An 18751-nucleotide genomic window follows, 5' to 3' on the forward strand; every position below is an offset into this window, starting at 1 on the left:
AAATGGAAATGAAGAGTTTACATAGTACATGCATAAACTTTCCTTCATGATCTTATCTGGTTTCAGTATTCATTTATGATCTCTATTAAGGTTATTTTTGCAGTCAGTTTGTATTTGGGGGGTGGGGAGGGGCTGGGGTCTCGTGACCCCCACCCCGGGGGTCGCGAGACATGGCCAAAGCATTTCCGAGGGTCCCCAGCCAAAAACGTTGAGAACCCCTGCTCTAGGTAAACAGTGAAATGCTGCTAGACTGCAGACACTTTTCCTTAGCATCCAGAGAGCAGGTAGGACACCAAAATGAGGAATGAATTCAAGTGTCTGTGTAAATGTTTTTCTGTTGGGGAGGAGAAAAAAAATACATAAGTTTGTGGTGTGACTGATTTATACTTTGTCGTACAACGGTGACAGCTGCCAAAAATAGGTTCTTTCTGGACTTCTGGGTCATCAAAGCGACACCCTATGATCCTCTTGGTGGCATACGGAGTATTGTTGGTGGCGGGTCTTAACGGGCATGCCCAAAGCTCGCGATGCAGCGTGTTGTCAGCTTGTGTGAATTATTAAGTGACACCGTCGTACGATGGAATATAAATTAATAAAAATGACGATTATATGTCACTATATAGGCCCTAATTGAGCACTTGCCAAAATATTATCCAGTTCAGTTTAAAGCTTAGTACAAAGCTCAACAATAGTCATCTTAGTTTGTTTGCAAGCCTGGTGCGACAGACACACGATTAGACCAACACACTTTTGTCTGAAAGAATGAAAAACCACATACACACAGTAATAAAAGGATAGAGACTGAACCGGAGCGACAGCCACGCCCGCTATTATTTCAGTGGAAGTTGCTCAGTGGCGTTTTGAAGCACCCGGAAGAACCGTCTACTTCCACATTTGGACACTAACAGTTGGTGTCCAAATGCGGAAGTGCAGCCGAGCACTCAATGTTAAACCCGAGCTGCACAGGGTTTCCTCAGGCAAAATGCAGGGGCCCGCCTGCATTCTCAACTCGGACCAGTAGGGCCGAGTGCTTCAACGCTGGAGAGCCTCCTATCCCCGGGGGCTTGGTCCACACCACTTTTTCTCAAATCATGTTTGTCCATAGATTAGCAATAGCGACACAATCCTGTTCAGTGTTTTCTGTCAGTCCCACACGCACATTAAACGGACACACACACACACACACACACACACACACACACACACACACACACACACAAACAGGGTTTGGTCTTCAAGTCTTCACTTCAGTAAGCATTAGCAAGGCTTAAATTGTCCATCCCCCTCGGGGGAAGAGCTTTGTGTTCCCGCCACCCTGCCGTGTGGCCACAAGGTCAAGCAGCTGCTTCCCTGAAGTTTCAGGAAGCATTTTACAAATTATGTCATGTCATAGTTAGCGCTGTAAAAATGGGAAAGAAAAAACATTTCTCTTCCTCAGTCAGGCATTTTCAACCTGTGGCCACTGTGTGACAGTGGAGAGAGCTGAGGGTCAGGTAGCTCCTCCTCCCTGTGGTTTTGGTGATGGTAGTAGTAACAAGTCTCTACTGGGGGGCCCCACCATCCAGATCTTCTCTCAGGGTGCCCGTGTGACGCCAAACAGAGCCAGCTCCCGTACAGCCCTAGCGCCCTTTGTTCTTTTTGGCATTTCCCTAAAGGAAGAACAACAACAGAGTACATATAAATGATAGCATTTAAAACCGTAAAACAAATAACCAGTAAGACGCCCTGAGGGCGAGAAGCGACCTCACCCTAAAGGATGAGGTCCGCATCCACCTGGGTGACGGTAAGACTGCTGGGCGAGGGGGGGGGGTCAGATCAACATAATATGGAATGAATTCTGTACTGGCCATATATTGAGTCTTGAGTGTACAGGGTTTGATGAGGCCAATCAACATATGGCATGTCAGAACAGGTCAGCTCCATATATAGAGATCTAAGGGTTTGAGGTTTGAAGTCAGATGTAGAGTTGCTGGCCAGCTCAATATATGCAGATCTAGGTGAACGAACCAACAGGAAATGATATTGACATTCCCATGGGCAACGGCCCCTGGGGATGTCGTCCATGTAGCGACTACAAATATGCCCGTATATGGGGAGATCCCTGATGATGTCACGAGGCATGATCATATATGGAGGCGTGGGTGACTAGTGGTAATGTCACGATCCGTGACCATAAGCGTGGGTTGACTAACGGACGGACGGACTGACGGGAAATGCACGTTTTCATAGTAAATGCGACCTGTGGTCGCAATAAAGGGCAAGAATTCCTCTATTTTTCCCCTTTGTTTCTCTACGTTGGACTTCAAAATATTGAAAGGGGTTGGGAGGTTTAGTTGGTTCTTGGCTAGCAGAAGAAAAGAAAAAATCAATATCCCCACACCTTGTCTTGTCTTGTAACTGTCCAACGCACATACTTTAACAGACTTCTCCACTTCACCAACCTTTACTTAATGACTTTTTCAGATGGTGCTGACAGGTGCTTTTCCCATCAGGCCAGGCAGCTGCCAACTGCCCGAAACGTTAGAATGTCACACGTTACATGATAAATCCCACAAGCTACTGACTGCATGTTGATGCATCTTCCTTTAGATTCAAGACGTATCACTCCATAAATAAGTGACAGACGTAAATCTCCCCTCAGTGTTTCTCAGCTGTGTACTGTTTTCCAGCAGCAACTTGTAGTAATAGAGATTGAGTCCAGGGGGAACCATAGATCATTTTTGATAAATATGTGCATTTTGAGGACCAAATATGAAAGCTCCTCTTGAAATGGAATTTGGCTAAAAGTGATGTATGATTTTCCAGATTATCTGGAGGGACACAGACAGTCGCCGTGTTTTTATTGTTTATAGATATAGATAAGATATATAAGACAGAGATATCTTTGACAAAAGAAATCATATAAACATATACAGTACATACATATCTGTCAAAAGGATAAAACACAATAAAGGTTGAGCACTTATTTCCATTGCATCACTGCACAGCTGGCTGTGCTGTTTTGGTTTTGAGTTTAGGGGCCATATTCTACCTAACTAACTATGCTCTGAGAGGTCGCTGTGCTTGCTTTTGTTCTCCAGTCTCCAGTTTTCGTTAAAAACTACTATTAAGGTACTTTTATAAGTTTGTAAAACTGAAATTAGAATAGGGGCTGTATTTCAGGTTCTGATAGCTGCCAGAAGCGTGTGGTTTATTTATGTGAATATAGAGCTGTTTTAAAAAAGGAAACATTCAGTATAGGGTGGCTCAGGGGTAGAGTGACTGGACGGGAACCGCAAGGTTCCCAGTTCGAACCCGGGCTCCCCCAGAGTTAGTGTCGAAGTGTCCTTGAGCAAGACACTGAACCCCTAATTGCTCCTGATGTGCTGGTTGGTGACTTGCATGGTTTCTGCTGCCATCAGTGTATGAATGGGTGAATGTAATGCACAATCTCTGGAAAAGCGCCTTGGATAAAGGCGCTATATAAATGCACCATATATTGAAGCTTTACATGCAAAGGAGCACACAAGGAGCACACTAGCATGCAACTATTGATTATTTTCGTAGGCATTATTATATCGATACATTTGATAAATCGAATAATCCAGAAGCTTGTTTAGCCCATTTAGACCTGAGGACCATATAGCTTTTAACCTGAAGTGGTTATTTTAAACTTTATTTTTAACCATTATTTTAAACAAAAAAATTGTGTTCACAGCAAAGTTTTTAACTCAAATATTTGCTTCCGGGGGGGTCCCTGGAACAACATATTTTGAGATGGGAGTCTGCGACCAATACATATCATTCTGGTGGTCCTTGACATGAAAAAGTTTGAGAACCACTGATATAGAAACATGATTTAGAAGACATTTGTAGAATCTGGTCCTCAGGTCTGAATACATGTTGCACACTAGCACACAAGTTGTCTCACAGCCGTACCTTGCTGCCCAGTTTAAGCGTGTCAATTTCTTCTCTCTGCTTGCTCAGCGTCTCATTCATAATACACAGGTGGTCACTCATCATGCTCAGCTGATCCTCATAGCTTCTCTTTGTTGTGGTCAACTCGTCCTGTAAAGCAGACACTTGTTATGACACTAGTTTTCAAAGTTGGGTTCTGGAAGGGGTTCCAGGGGGTGCCAAACTAAATAAGGAACGGTTTAAACACGTAAGCCCCCTTTTATTTGTCGGATAAAAAAAAGGGAAAAAAAGCCAATCTACAAGCTCACAACACATGCAAGGACCCTCATCAATTTGGGAGGCCATGACATGAAAATGTTGGGCTATGAGAGTCCATTTGCCTGTTTTGTGAATGAGAATTTGAAGATGTAACTGAGAACTGGTGGTTGCTTGCATTTATTACAGAATCGTTTCTTTTCAGTTTGTGACAATGTACCTGCAAGCGTGTGATGTTCTGAGTCGCCAATTTGACCTCCTCGGTCAGAGTCTCTCGTGACTTTTCGGCGATGGCTAAACGCTTGGCCAAGGCTCGGCACTGTAAAACCAAAGCAAAATTAAATTAAAAGATGGATGCACAAACAGCAGTGTCAAGATTAAATTTCTTGACCTGGGCCGGCCAAGCGGTCCAGGCACCTAGGCTGGTAATCCTGGTAAGCCTGACAGTGTGTCACGGGTTCGAGTCCAGAGCTCAACGACCTTTGCTGCGCGTCTCCCCCCCCCCCCCCCCCAATCTCTCTCCCCTTTCCTGTCAAACTACTGTTAATCTATCAATAAAGGCAAAAAGGCCCCAAAAATATCCTATCAAAAAGAATACAATATTACAGGTCTTGGGGTTTGGCTCTTCAACATCGCAGCAACAAGACCAAACAGCAGAATAATGCAATAAAATAACAATAGCCATAATAGTAAATAAAAATGCTACTAAAATAAAATGCAAAAAAATATCACACTGTGAGGTGTCGTTATTATTTGTGGCTTTATTAGAGCCTAATATTGTTTTATCGTGTGAGTGTTTAGGTGTACAATTATGTATTGTAACTGTGTGTTGGATGTGTTGCAAGTATGATCGAACCCTACAAACCCTCCCGCTCACTCAGATCAGCCAACGCAGGGAAGCTGGAAGTACCCTCACTAAAAACGCCGGGACAACGCTCCACACGTCCCAAACTCTTCTCCCTTCTGGCTCCAAAACTGTGGAATGCACTTCCCATTGCAGTCAGAACTGCAGCATCACTCCCAATCTTCCGCCGTAGTCTGAAAACCCACCTTTTCAGACTCCATCATGGCCCATAGCACTTACCCCACCCCCTTAGATAGCAATTCTGTAGACTTAGATAGCATTTGATACAGACTTATAGCATGTTATGTAGACAGCATAAGTGCATTGTATGTAGTCATAGCACGTCATAGTACATATGTGTAGCATAGTAGTATAGATGTATAGCTTATATGTATAGTTTCATTATAGATATTCCACTGTTACTTTCTTAGCTACGCATGTTTCATGATAAATGTCTTTATGTGATGTATTCCCATGCTTTTTGTTCTTGCTTAATGTAAGTCGCTCTGGATTAAGAGCGTCTGCTAAATGCCTAAATTGTAAATTGTTGAAATAACATAAATGTGTGGTTGTGTGTAAGTACTGTATGTGTGTAGCAGGTTCAGCCTTAATAGCTATTATTTTTGCCCATTTGTGTGATCGTGTACGTTCCTCTGAGTGAGTGCGTGTGTGGGGCACAGAGCAGGCAACAGGCCGTTAGTGTCTATTGTTCATATCTTGAGGAAGTGCTTAGGGCGAAACTGAGTCACAGTCAGGTGTATTCCTATTGCTATTCTAGAAACACACACATGACCAACACGTGTCAAGCAGTCACAGTTCAGCAGGATCTCGCTGGATCTTAAGAAGCAGCCTCCTCCGTATTGCATGAAACTAAATGCTGTAATGTTTCCCTTAATAACCTTATAATGTACGTGCAGCTGTGAGAAGCAAAGGAGGAAGAGGCATCAGGAAAACAAAAATGGTTGCCCGGTGTTTCCTTTTAATTTTTTTAGCTGAGCTAGTGGGTATATTTCGCTTTTCATTTGCATATATTAATACACTCAAAAGTCCCTAAACACCTTTCTTACTTCAATGCCCAATGCTGAAGAAACAAAAAATAATTGAGATTGTGTGTGTGTGTGTGTGTGTGTGTGTGTGTGTGTGTGTGTGTGTGTGTGTGTGTGTGTGTGTGTGTGTGTGCGCCTGCGTGCGTGCGCTTTCCTTGCACACTGCCAGATGAATAAAAGGGTTAGGCTGCACATCAGTGCTGTGAAAGACACGGGTCTTGTGCAATGAGACAGTAAAGCAGACAGGCTGTCTCACCTCGGAATGGAAGTGCACGGCCTTGCTGTCAGATATCTGCAGCTGGGTGGTGAGCTCTCCCACTCTGGCCATGTAGTGAGTCTTTATCAGCTGTTCCCGGGACTCTTCATCTCCCACCTGCACACAAGACACAACATACTCCCTTGTTCATTGAACTCAAGAGACTCGGGAGTGTACGCTCTCTGCGAGAGAGCACAAATGTAACCAAATGCCAGAGTCCATTTGGTTAGACTTGTACATTCTCAGAGTTGCAGATGGATAAATTAAACACTGAGGATCGTATTGTGTAATTAGTGTTGATTGTGTCGACTAAAACTATGACGAAAAATGCTCGTCGACCACCGTTTTACACTGAGGAAAACTGAATAAAAACTAAGCCATGATGACTAAAACTATGTCTAAAAATATTGCCAATTTCGTCAACAAATACAAACTAGACTAAAATGTTAGGGAGGATTAGTCCCTCCCTAACTGGAGAAGTGTATAACTAAAAAACATTTTATGCTTGGTTGCATGCTGAAAGTAGCAGATCTACAAGCTCACAACGCCTATACAGCAAGTGTAAAATCAGCCATTACAACCGCCAAAATACATTTTAGTCGACAAAATCAACTGTAGATTTACTCGACTTAAAATCTTATGATATTTAATCAACTAAAACTAGACTAACACTAAAACATTCCAGGTGACTAAAATGTGACTAAAACAAAATCAAAATTATTCAAAAGACTATGACTAAAACTAAATAAACAATTGCCGTCAAAAAGACCACTTTAGATCTGACATTCTGTAGAACTTACATGTTCAATAGTAGGCGTTGTTGACAGCATGCCGACCTGGTGACGACAACACACAAGGCAGATAAACACATTGGGGACTGACGTCACGGATCAAGTATTGTAAAATTCAACATCTTGGCAAGTTTCCCCATGAAGCCCCAGCAGGATTCTTACATTCATGGAAGCCACTACAACAATACAAATCTAAAATAGATAGGTGGTGACTATGTATTAGACAACCAGATGCAGAGAGTGAGCATGCATCCGTGTGATAAAACTGGGTCACACCACGACAACAGAGTTCTGCCATCCTGCCACATCAGCACACTGGAAGTGTGGGTTTTATTAAGGGAAAAATTTGGCCTAGTGTGGGAGCTAAAAAAGAGGCTGATAATGCTCCTTTTGTTGAAGCCAACAACAGACGCCCATGCAATGGCCATTGAAATCCTTCAGCTTGTCTCGTGTAGCCAAAACAATCAGAGATTTCCGCATACCGATACATCTTCAATGTGAAACGGCAGAGAAAAACAGCCGCAGACAAACCTTGTACTGCACTTTGAAAACAAATCTCACATATCACCTTCCCAATATGAAGGACAGCTGTAAATCCTTTTTTTAATTAGAATTAGGGATGCATCGATGTATCAGCCCACATATCGCTATCGGCCGATATATTTGCCGTTATCGGTCAATATCGGCAAATGAAACTGACATTAACCGATGGCAGCAGCCGATATTTACGTGTTGTTGATAAGCATACATTTTGCGTTGGCTATGTTGTGATTTGTGTACCCATCTTATTCAGTAGTCATTCAGTTGTGAAAACAGACACTTGGAAAAGAGTATAGGCTATTTATTGATTGATTGATTGAATACTTTAACAGGCTTTGGGCCAAGCCCTAGGGCTCAGGCTTGTTTCCATTGTGGTCCTCTATATAATATCGGAATCATTCCGAATCGGTATCGGCAGATATGCCCTGCAAATAATCGGAGATCGGATATCAGTCATAATTGCATAATCGTGCACCCCGACTGGCAATAAAAACAACAAAAACTAAATAAACATACAGTATATGGGTATCAGTATCGGCTATCGGCTAAAATGGTTTGGTTTCATTTTACGCTCTCAAGAGTTAAATTGTTGTTAAGCAACTGCATTACTTCATTAGTCTACACAATTAGAGAATGTAGAAGAATTGTTATTTTGATCAATGTTTGCCTGTTGTCTCTAATTGTGGACAAAATCTTATCCAACGACAACAAAATATTCTAAGTTTTGGGTCTGAGAGGCTAAATCTCATCAAATGGTGGTCCGTGGCTTAAATGGCGAATAAATAATGGGCCTTGATGTAAATAGGGTTTGAAAACCACTGCTTTAGATGATCAGTCGGATCAATAGGCGCAGATCTCATCCAACCAAAGCTAAGGAGGACATAATGGCTGTGTACCAGGCTGGTGCTGCACTGGATGGCATCCTTCTCCTTCTGTTCCATGTCGGTATCCTCCTCGCCGCCGAGCGAGACATCGTCGGCCGGCGGTGCGGCGTGGGTGGCCACGGGGCCCCCCCCGAGGGCCGCCGAAAGCTGGCTCTCCAGGTCGCCGATGCGCTGGCTCTCCTTCTCCAGCCTCACCTTCCCCAGCTGGGCCTCCAGGAGCCAGTGCTCCTTCTCCTGCTCCAGACGAGCGATCTTCTCCTGGCTCTGGTGCACCTGAGGGGAGGAGGCCACGGTGGTGCACAGAGGAAAGGAACAGACTGTGTGAGATCACGGTGGGAAGATGTATGACGGGGTAATGGCATTTAGCAAGACAGGGAGAGAGTGGGAGAAAGTACAAGGGATAACATTTTCAGGAAATTAAGAAAAGCTAAAATATTTTTAAAACAATGCAACAATACTGCCAGTTAATGGACTGTAGAACAGCTTCCCTCCCGTTCACGGGTTACACAAGTTATTTTTTCATTTCATTTTTTCCGCGTTTTTAATACGTTTTAAGTCTATGAATATATGTTGTTCCAGGGACACTCCAGAAGCAAATATTTGAGTTAAAAGCGAAGAAGATTTGCACACATTTTCACGATTTTTCAAAAATGTTTGTAGCTCGGCACTTGGTGCCGCGCTATGAGCTTGTAGATCTGCCATATTTCAGTTTAAAACAATGGTTAAAGTGGTTAAAAGCTATTGAATGATTGGTTGAAATTTTCATTTTGCAATAATGGGTACATCAACTACATTTCAATGAGGTGACACAGATGCGTCCTCAGCTCTAAATGGGTTTAATGAGTGTGTGGAAATGGTCCCGTTGAGCTAACCTGTTGAGTGAGACCCTCTCTGCTCTCGGTAGAGCTCGTCAGTATGCGCCGGTTTGAGAGAGCTTCTCTGTACGGAACGGACTGTGGTCTGGGCTGAAGAAAACAATGACAAACAAAACGAAAATAAGACAAGGACAATACAGGGGAAAATATATTATAAGTTGTTATATGACAATGTGTATTCAACAAAGGATAATACAGACCTTTCTGATGGCGTGGATATAAGCGGCTGCTTTCTTTTTGTTATCCAGCATGCTCTCTGCCTGCAAGGGGTTGAGGGCTACAGTCCCACCTCTTGGCCCATAGCCTGTGGACGATGTGAAGAAGTCCAGGTTGTTGCTGAAGAAGGTGGCGATCTGTAGAAGCAGATTAAGCCATTAAAAACTGTCATGATGTAGAACCTGTTCTCAGGTTAAAGTGTCGTGTGTTCGAGTCCCGGTCATGACAACCTTTGCTGCATGTCTCTCCCTGTCTCTCTCTCCCTCTTTCCTGTCAATATACACTTGTGTCTATCAATAAAAAGCGGAAAAGCCAAAATCCTTAAAAAAAAAAAAAGATAATATCTACAATCGGTAGATATTGGTCGGGCACTAACCAGGAGGAGGCGAGGATCGAACCTGAAACGTTTGTACATTGGTGGAAAAAGTATCAATACTGCAATATAGAAATACTCCGTTACTTGTTTCTGTTTGTTCATGAAAAATGAATACAATTTAAGTTGAAAAAAATAAAAGAAAATGGCCTGTATATAGGGCTGAAGTGGGTAATGTTTTGTAATAATATTCAAAATCTAACTAACTAAAGTTTTCAAATAAATGTAGTGGAGAAAAAAGTACAATATTTGCCTCTGAGGTGTAGTGGAGTAGAAGTAAAAGTATTGGAAATACAAATACCTCAAAATTGTACTTAAGCACAGTACTTAAGAAAATGTACTTTGTAACTTTCCACATCTGCGTATTCCAAGACTGCAGCTCCACCACCTGAGCCACTGCCGCCTCACAGTGTGTTTGTGGTCAATACCATCAATTAGACGGAATTTATCAGATAGTTGTGAGATTAGAGGCGGTTGAAACGAGGTGCAATTTTACAGGACTTCTGCCATTAGTTGGCACATGTGGCTAGTCTGGTTTACACACCCTGAGCCAGCTGGGGGTAGATATTAGGTGTAAATCGTGGCTGCAGAAACAAAAGTATGGAGGAGGGAGGGAGACTAGAGAGAGAGCATACATTGCAGAACCAACACCTCAGCATAATGTTGTTAAGTATTATTTTGTTGAGAGAGAAGAGTGTTCATGTTGAGGTAGGATTTTGTGTAAAGGAAAGATAGCCTGGCTCATACTGCACCACTGCATAAATATAATGTGTAATAAATAATTGTTATATAACGACACTTGGTCCCATGGCTGGTTGAATTCTACTCTTTGATTCAAGATCACTCTATCATTATTATCATTATTATTATAATTATTATTAGTTTTAAATATATGACCCCCAGTAAGCGAGTCTAGCACCTGGTCTCAAAACTTAAATGGCTGTATTTAAAGCGCAAAATAGTAAGCGTAAGAGTCCAGGTGTAAGACGACCCTGGTGGTACTCAAACCTGCCGTCTGCGCGACTCCAGAGGACTGAAAGCAGGATCGAGATTTGTAGGTCAAACCTGACAAGGGAGATAGTGGTGGTGCACAGCAGCTGAAAGACTGTAGCTCCCTTAAATGCAACTTGCCCGAGTGACACTTCAAACAAAGCTGACATTCATCAGACGTGTCTGATGAGCTAGTTTGTGGACCATGTTTTGTTTTGTATTATTGCCTTATTTTGGTCTAGCTGCTAGCACCTGCTTTCGTCTAAAAACCAATAGCAGGTCTATAACCTCACAAAGCGATGTAGTGAGTCGGATATTTTCTGCAAAGATATTTGATGTAGGAGGACAAAGTAGGGGTCCTAATGTGGACTACACAAGGCTTAAGTGGTTAAACAGTTGTTGGATTTTCGCAACCCATCGAGTAGGGCTGCACGATATGGACAAAATCAAAATGTCATATCTCGGTATTTATGCCAAATATTGCGATATCGATACGATATTACCTTTAAGATTTCATATTCAAATTTTAAGTGTTGCAACATTGAAAACTAAACATAATTAAATAAACGCATAATAACAAGTCAATATTATTCTTAATTTTAAGTGCTATTGGGTTCCCACACTTGTAATTTGATATTCTAAGTGTAGCAACAATGGAAACTAGCATGGATGAGATGTTGCTGGCTTTTGAAGTGGACGATATATCAATATATCGCAATATCGTTGCCTTTTTGCGATACTGATATTGCGCATGTTACGAAGCATGAGCCTCAGTTGTTATATTTAAGCTGAAGTCTTCACACTTGGGTGAAACCATAACAAAACCTTGGCAAGGAGTCATAGGACACGGGCACTTTTTAAACACACACTCAAGTTCATCCCCCGTGTAAGTGGCCGGTTAAGCCTTTAATTAAACCATGTTTGCATGAGAGGGAGTCGCTGTAAAAACCCAACGAGGGCCTGCTTTCGACAGCCGGGTCAGGGGGAGGACAACTCTGCCGCAAAATGTGAAGCGTCCGGGCTATTAGGACCTGGCTGCTCATGAATCACCACTCATTCTACACACATCAACAGCCAACATGCTGTTTACCACTAGACCCATGAGAGTTCACACTAGGCCAGAAGAGCACAGCCAACAGCAATCACACAACACTGGTCTGTTTCTCCATGATGCGTGACTGACTGACTGACTGACTGACTGACTGACTGCCACCTCCCTGACGGCTCAGCTGACCCACTGCTCTACATGCTTAAAGGGACACTTCACCCTTTTTGCAAAAAGATATATGTTAATGACGTTTAGGAGCTTTAGAACACTTTCCTGGGGGTCTTTATGTGTGTAATATGTGGTTTTAGATATTTTAGATTGTAGCAGTGAGCCTGTAGTCTCTGATGTCATGGACACTGGGCTCACTTCCTTCCTGGACTACATGTCTCAGTAGGACAGCTCTCCCCCCTATCCACAAGGAGGAGCAGTGCACCAAAGAATTATGGGAATTGTAGTCCAGGAAGGTAGTGAGACCAGTGTCTCATGGTACCACATCAATACAGCATGGAATTGTGGACAAAATCTTATAAAAAGACAACAAAATATTTGTAGTTTTGGGTCAGAGAGGCTAACCAAATGTCATCAAATGGTGGTCTGTGGCTCAAATGCAGAATAAATAATGGACCTTGGCATGAAAACCACTATTCTATAGGGCATTAATGTCAAGTAGAATGTGGCCTATAGTATAGGCCACATTCTACTTGACCTTAATGGCAAGTTGGCAACCTGTCTACTCTGAGGTAGTCTGAGTCTGAGCCCAGCTTCTGCCCCCTGCTGGCAAGCCGGGGCCAGTTGCACTGAAATCTGATCTTAGAGCATATTACATTTGCAACTTGAAAAGGACCAGTGGTGGTTTGATTGATTGAAATATTTATTAACAGTTTGCAGAATTACAGTACATTTCAAGCACAACTCAATACAAAGACTGTTAACTCAATTTACAGTGAGGGGAAAAAGGGGTGGGTGGTGGGTGAGGGGGTTCAGATTTTACGGGGGCCAGTTTCGAATTGCAGCTGTAGGTGCCCTTTGAGCGCGGTTTTGAAGGAGTCAAGTGATTCGCATGTCTTAATGACTGTTGGTAGTAAAAGTCCAGAATTCAAAATATACTTGAGTAAGTACAAAAGTATTGGTATCTAGATGTACTTAAAGTGCCAAAAGTACTCAATATGAAGAATGTCCCATTTCAAGTTTTTAATGTAAAAATTAATCTTTTGAAAATGTGTCGAATCGTGACGCATTGTGAGCTTGTAGATTGACTATTTTCAAATGGCCGAAATGTATATAGTGCTGAAGTGGTTAATGCATGTTTTGTAACAATAGTTTTAGAAAAGTAGTAACTAAAGTAAAAAAAATATGTAGGAGTAAAAGTACAATATTTGCCTCTGAGCAGTAGTAGAGTAGAAGTAGAAGTATTGGAAATACTCAAGTAAAGTACAAATACCTCAAAATTGTACTTAAGTAAATGTACCTACAGGTTACTTTCCACCACTGGAAATGACACAAACTGGTTCATACTTCCCTCGTTGGGTTGTGTCCGGAGGGCAAAAAAAAAGTTAAAGGAGAAATTGGAGGAAAATACTTTCGTGATTCTGAGAGTAGAGCAGCATCTCTAGAGCTAACAGAGCTTCCACTTCTGTTGCTCTTTTTTTAAACTGTTTTGGGGCTTTCGCCTATATTTTATATTTTTTTATGGAGGGACAGACAGTAGGCTGACAGGAAATGGGGGGAAGACATGCAGTAAAGGCCGTCGAGATCGGGAGTCGAACCCACGGTACACTGCCAGACTGGATTACCAGCCAAGGTGACTGGACCGCTGAGCCATGGCCATTACCAGGGCGATGTGTGTAAACCAAAGAAAGGCAGGGCCCTAAAAAGCAGTGCAGACACCCATGCATTACATCATCCTCTACTCCACACATCTGAGACACAAGCAACACACCAGGGTATTGGGTAACAGGGTGTTGTTCTGGGTCATACTAACATTCGAAAGATCTACGATTATCATGAATTACTGTCAATGAGGTGATGTCTGGTTTGTTGTCCTGGAGGTGGAGTTGTGTCGTTTAGGTTGGTAGCGCTATTGTTAACATTAATATATATCTTGTCTGTGTTTATTTCACTTTAGTGACCCTGGGTGGGACAAAGTGGGAGTGGGAGGGAGGGCAGTGAAGTGCAAGCAGGAACATATGTTTATTATCCACATCAGGGTTTCCTGCACAACGTTGTTGGCATGGCGCTGCGCCATGCTTGAAATAAATCGCGCCATGCCAAGCTTAAAAAAGCTTGAGGGGGCTAGTGAATCATGGTTTGTGTGTGATATGAAATGTCCAGTACCTCCCCTGTGCCTCCCCAAGTGCCACCCCAGTGTCTGCCCATGCAGTGCCCCCCAGTGTCCCCCTGAGTGCCTCCCTGAGTGCCTCCCCAGTGCCTGCAGTGCCTCCCCAGTGTCCCCTCAGTGCCTCCCCAGTGTCTTCCCAGTGCCTCCCCAGTGTCCCCTCAGTGCCTCCCCAGTGCCTCCCCACAGTGTCCCCCTGAGTGCCTCCCCAGTTTGCCCCTGAGTGCCTCCCCAGTGTCTCCCCAGTGCCTCCCCAGTTTTCCCCTGAGTGCCTCCCCAGTGTCTCCCCAGTGTCTCTCCAGTGCCTCCCTAGTGTCTCCCCAGTGCCTCCCCAGTGCCTCCCTAGTGTCTCCCCAGTGTCTCCCCAGTGCCTCCCCAGTTTTCCCCTGAGTGCCTCCCCAGTGTCTCCCCAGTGTCTCTCCAGTGCCTCCCTAGTGTCTCCCCAGTGCCTCCCTAGTGTCTTCCCAGTGCCTCCCCAGTGTCCCCTAGTGTCCCCCCAGTGTCCCCAATAGCATTACAAGAGCAATAATACAAATTAATCTTACTTTATTAATCTTATTAATTAATGAATCAAATTAATGAATTAATTAATCAAAATCTTCGACGCGCGGGCAGAGGCCGCGCGCCAGAAGCCCCTCCCCCCCGCGCCCAGCACCATGCCAAAGCTTTTTCCTGCAGGAAACACTGCACATGCATGGACTGTATTTTGTATGGTGGAAGCATACAGTAATAAAGGACAGAGCGCAGACCGGGAGCGACAGCCCTGCCCCTTGCTATTCATTTCAACGGAAGTTCTCTGTGGTTTGAGACCACAGTTAACGCACATGACGTCACTGGACATCCATCCACCTCCATGAACGTGCTGCAGGTGCACTTTTGACCAGTAGGTAGTGGCAGATTCAACGTTGGCCAGCCTTTCTGGGGGTTTGGGTGGAAGCCTCAATTTATTTTATTTTAAACAAATAAAAGTACAAAAATGTATTCCCCTATTGCACCTAGTAATTCTCTGTTTTGATGTCTTTTGGGGGTGGAATTCTTGTCTTTTCATTTTCACGCCTGGTGACAGATTATCGATGCATGGATGTGAGGCAGGTGCAGGCAGAATTAACATTTTGGGTCATGCACACAGCAGGGTGGCGGTGGTGTGTGACAGCACGCTTTGACCATGAACCAGGCTTTAAGAGTCAATGGGCTCTATGCACACACACGCCATTTTGGAAAGAACTAGAGCGTTACAGCTGATACTAATGAAGGCTCTGTTCCAGTCTGGTCAAACAGAGTCGGGTGCTGCTATTGTGCATGTTAGGTCACTGGAAAGTGTCCTTGAGTGGGTTCCAAATGGCCCCGTACGGGTGTGTAACTCTGAGAGTGTACAAATAGACTGGTAAGGGACAAAGGGTCCATTTGGTTCCTTTTGTACAGTCTCAGAGTTATGGGGGGCCTTGAAATTAAATTGAGAACCACTGCACACTAAATGGAACATAGCCCTAATTAGTATCATCGGTAACACCTGTGAAGGATGGAAGATAGGAACAGATGGAAGGAAAAGTCGCCAACGTCTGTGGCAAAACTCTGGTGGAATACATTGGAGTCAATGGAGCCAAGTGGACAAGCAAAAATAAAAGAAGATAACACATCATTGCCTGCTGTGTTGCTTTTCGATGTGTACACTGTAATTTATAGAGGTATCTAAAGAGCACAAAGTATGTTTCTGAACGTACCAACTACCAAGTATCGCGAGACTGTCCACCAGCGAGACTGTCCACCGTGTCCTGTCTGGCAACCAAATCTCGCAATACCTCCGAGACAGAAACGCACTGTCCATATCGAAAAGCAATGTGATATGTCTTATTTTATATTCCTGAAACTATTATATGACAAAGGTCTCAATGTTTCATATTAAATAATGTTACCTTGCCAGTAACGCTGGTGAGAGAGCCCAGGGATCCCAGCAGACAGTCACTGGTGGTGCGGAGCTTCTGGGTCACAGACGGAAGCTCCTGCTCCAAGCTGGCCTTCTGGTTGTAGTGCTTCGACATCTCTGGACACGTCGACGAGAAAGGAGCAGTGGGACAGGCATTTAACACAACTGCTCTGGAAAGTCACCAGCTTTTTTTTTGACAATTATTTTCCTTTTTCTCCCAATTTAGTCATTATTATGCCAATTTCTCAATCTATCTTCGTATTATATAATTGGTCCTTACTAATGTTAACTAAAAATAAGACAATTTATTTTTGTCTACTCGCTCTGTGTCTCACTGTGGGAAGTTCTGAAACACCAACATTGACACATACATTTACATTTGTATTATCGCCAGAATGATGGCTTCCATTATAGCATTTGAACTTTTCTGGAATAGAAAGCCTGCCGTTTCTATTAGCTTGGATTCCCCATCGATGATTGATGGGGGTGCATGTGAAGGTGTTTAAAGGACGACTTCAACACTTTTCAACCTATCTTCACATAATAATTGGTCAACAGACGGTTGAGCTACAAAACACTTCGGGCTATGCACTCTCTGCCTTATATTGTGACCAGGGTTTTCTCTTCACAGATGAATAAGCCTGGGACCGAGGCTAACAATAACCATATTTTGGCTTGAGTGAACATAAAGTAAAACATATTTTCGATGCATGGCAACAGTGGGAGTGTGTTGTTGTGCAGCGCTGACGGTAGCGTGGCTCTTCTAGGTCAAATGCAGTGTGTGTGACCGAGTGGTGCAGCTCACCTTTAATGCCATCGTGAAAGCAGTGCAGGCAGGCAGCCAGCTGGGTGAAAACGGCACAGGAGCTGCTCTGTGGCATGGCGTCCTGTCGCACACCTGACACACACACACACACACACACACACACACACACACAACACACAACAGTTTTAAAGTGGTCGGCGAGTCATCAGATCGTTATGTATTTCACTACAGGAGTGTTTTTTTTAAATCGACTGTCATTATATCTTTGTGGCTTTCACACTAAACGATTGGTCTCCGACTAGGGATTACACACTGCAAGAGTTCACCAAGATGCGATCCAGACCAGATACATTAAATACGCTAAATCTTGATTCTCATGAAATAATTCTCTGTCTCTCTCCGTATCGATACAGACAGACAGACAGACAGCGCTGTCAGCACAGCTGTCATGTGCTCTCATTGGCTGTAACACAGGCCTTCTCGGGACACAGTCGCAACCCATACTGTATTATGTCCAGTCGGCGACAGAGTCTAATATCAAACCTGCTAGATATTCAGAAATGGTCGGGAAGGCGTCGGCGAACGCTTTTAAATCGGCACTGGTTCTTCTCGCAGATCCTTTCACACACAGCGAGCAAAACCTCATCGATCAAAGCCCGATCATGCGTCACATCGGGAGTTGTCGGCGAGTGCCAAAAATGCTACCCGAAAGCATAATCGGAGCAAATATCGTGCAGTGTGTACGAGCCATTATACAGAGAGGGCGTTGTTTTGTAATTAATGTGCCCCGAAAATATATCTTTTTAAACTGCCGTTTGTGTCACATTCACACAGCAATGAATGGCCGTACTTTTGAGGAGGAACAAAGTGAAGGCATTGAGAAGCTCAAAGCTCCCGGTGGTGGGGAGGACCTACTAGGTAAGGCCAAGAGGTTTATGTAGTTCTGTAGTTTCCCGAACACAGACGTCACCCTCTTCATGTCGTTCTGCAGCTCCTGGTTTTTAGCGGTGAGGACGGCGGTGCACAGAGGAGACTCACACTCTTCTTCCAGGCTGATGAGAGAAAAGGAGAACAATCACTGACAAAGGCCATTTCTCTAGCACGCACACGCTTGTGCAGAAATCATCCGCCCCACAGTCACATACACACACACACACACACACACACCCACAGCGCTGACCTTTTCAGCTGGTAAGGAAGAATCTTCTGCAGGAAATTGGTGTACGTAGAGAAGTGATCTGCAAAGTTCTTCAGCTTACCCACCGTCTCCTTCAAATCAACAGCACGCAAGTCAATACAATAAACAAGTGCCTACTAGAAGGTCACTGCATATTGGGGGGGAAATAGAAAGACATCATCACTCACAAGCATGGTAACTGTGTCTTCTGTGATGCTATGGTGTAGTTGCAACAAGCCGTCCTCCAGAGGGCGCACATAGGCTGCATTCTCATGTAAGTATTGGGAAAACTGCATAGAGAGAGGGATAGAGTTATTTGAGGGATAAAAAGGCAATGTGTACTGTATATATAATTTTACTATATGCAGACCTTTTGGTCGTGTGTGTGTGTGTGTGTGTGTGTGTGTGTGTGTGTGTGTGTGCCGGCAACCGGCAAACATTTACGACCCGCCATGGAATCATTGGCACTCGCAACCATCGCAAGCTATGAGTGCTAATAACACAACGTGGATTTGAACATTGATTGCACATGTC

General features: G+C 43.7%; 1 protein-coding gene across 2 annotated transcripts in view; it reads right to left on the reverse strand.

Moving 5' to 3' along the window:
- Nucleotides 1-122: 122 nt before the first annotated feature.
- Nucleotides 123-18751, reverse strand: part of ppp1r21 (protein phosphatase 1, regulatory subunit 21) — a 29973-nt gene continuing 11344 nt past the window's right edge. For both annotated transcript variants that reach the window (XM_080782752.1, XM_080782751.1), the window contains exons 10-22: nucleotides 18406-18507; nucleotides 18221-18309; nucleotides 17956-18092; nucleotides 17080-17172; nucleotides 16264-16391; nucleotides 9589-9741; nucleotides 9386-9478; nucleotides 8526-8786; nucleotides 7099-7134; nucleotides 6299-6415; nucleotides 4373-4471; nucleotides 3919-4047; nucleotides 123-1649 (exon numbers count right to left, since the gene is read on the reverse strand). In XM_080782752.1, coding sequence (XP_080638878.1) covers nucleotides 1620-1649; nucleotides 3919-4047; nucleotides 4373-4471; nucleotides 6299-6415; nucleotides 7099-7134; nucleotides 8526-8786; nucleotides 9386-9478; nucleotides 9589-9741; nucleotides 16264-16391; nucleotides 17080-17172; nucleotides 17956-18092; nucleotides 18221-18309; nucleotides 18406-18507 — 1467 coding nt within the window. In that variant the 3' untranslated portion in view covers nucleotides 123-1619. The remainder of the gene's footprint in view (nucleotides 1650-3918; nucleotides 4048-4372; nucleotides 4472-6298; nucleotides 6416-7098; nucleotides 7135-8525; nucleotides 8787-9385; nucleotides 9479-9588; nucleotides 9742-16263; nucleotides 16392-17079; nucleotides 17173-17955; nucleotides 18093-18220; nucleotides 18310-18405; nucleotides 18508-18751) is intronic.

Source organism: Protomyctophum bolini, assembly GCF_963924005.1.
Source record: "Protomyctophum bolini genome assembly, chromosome: 14".
NCBI classification, from domain to species: Eukaryota; Metazoa; Chordata; class Actinopteri; order Myctophiformes; family Myctophidae; genus Protomyctophum; species Protomyctophum bolini.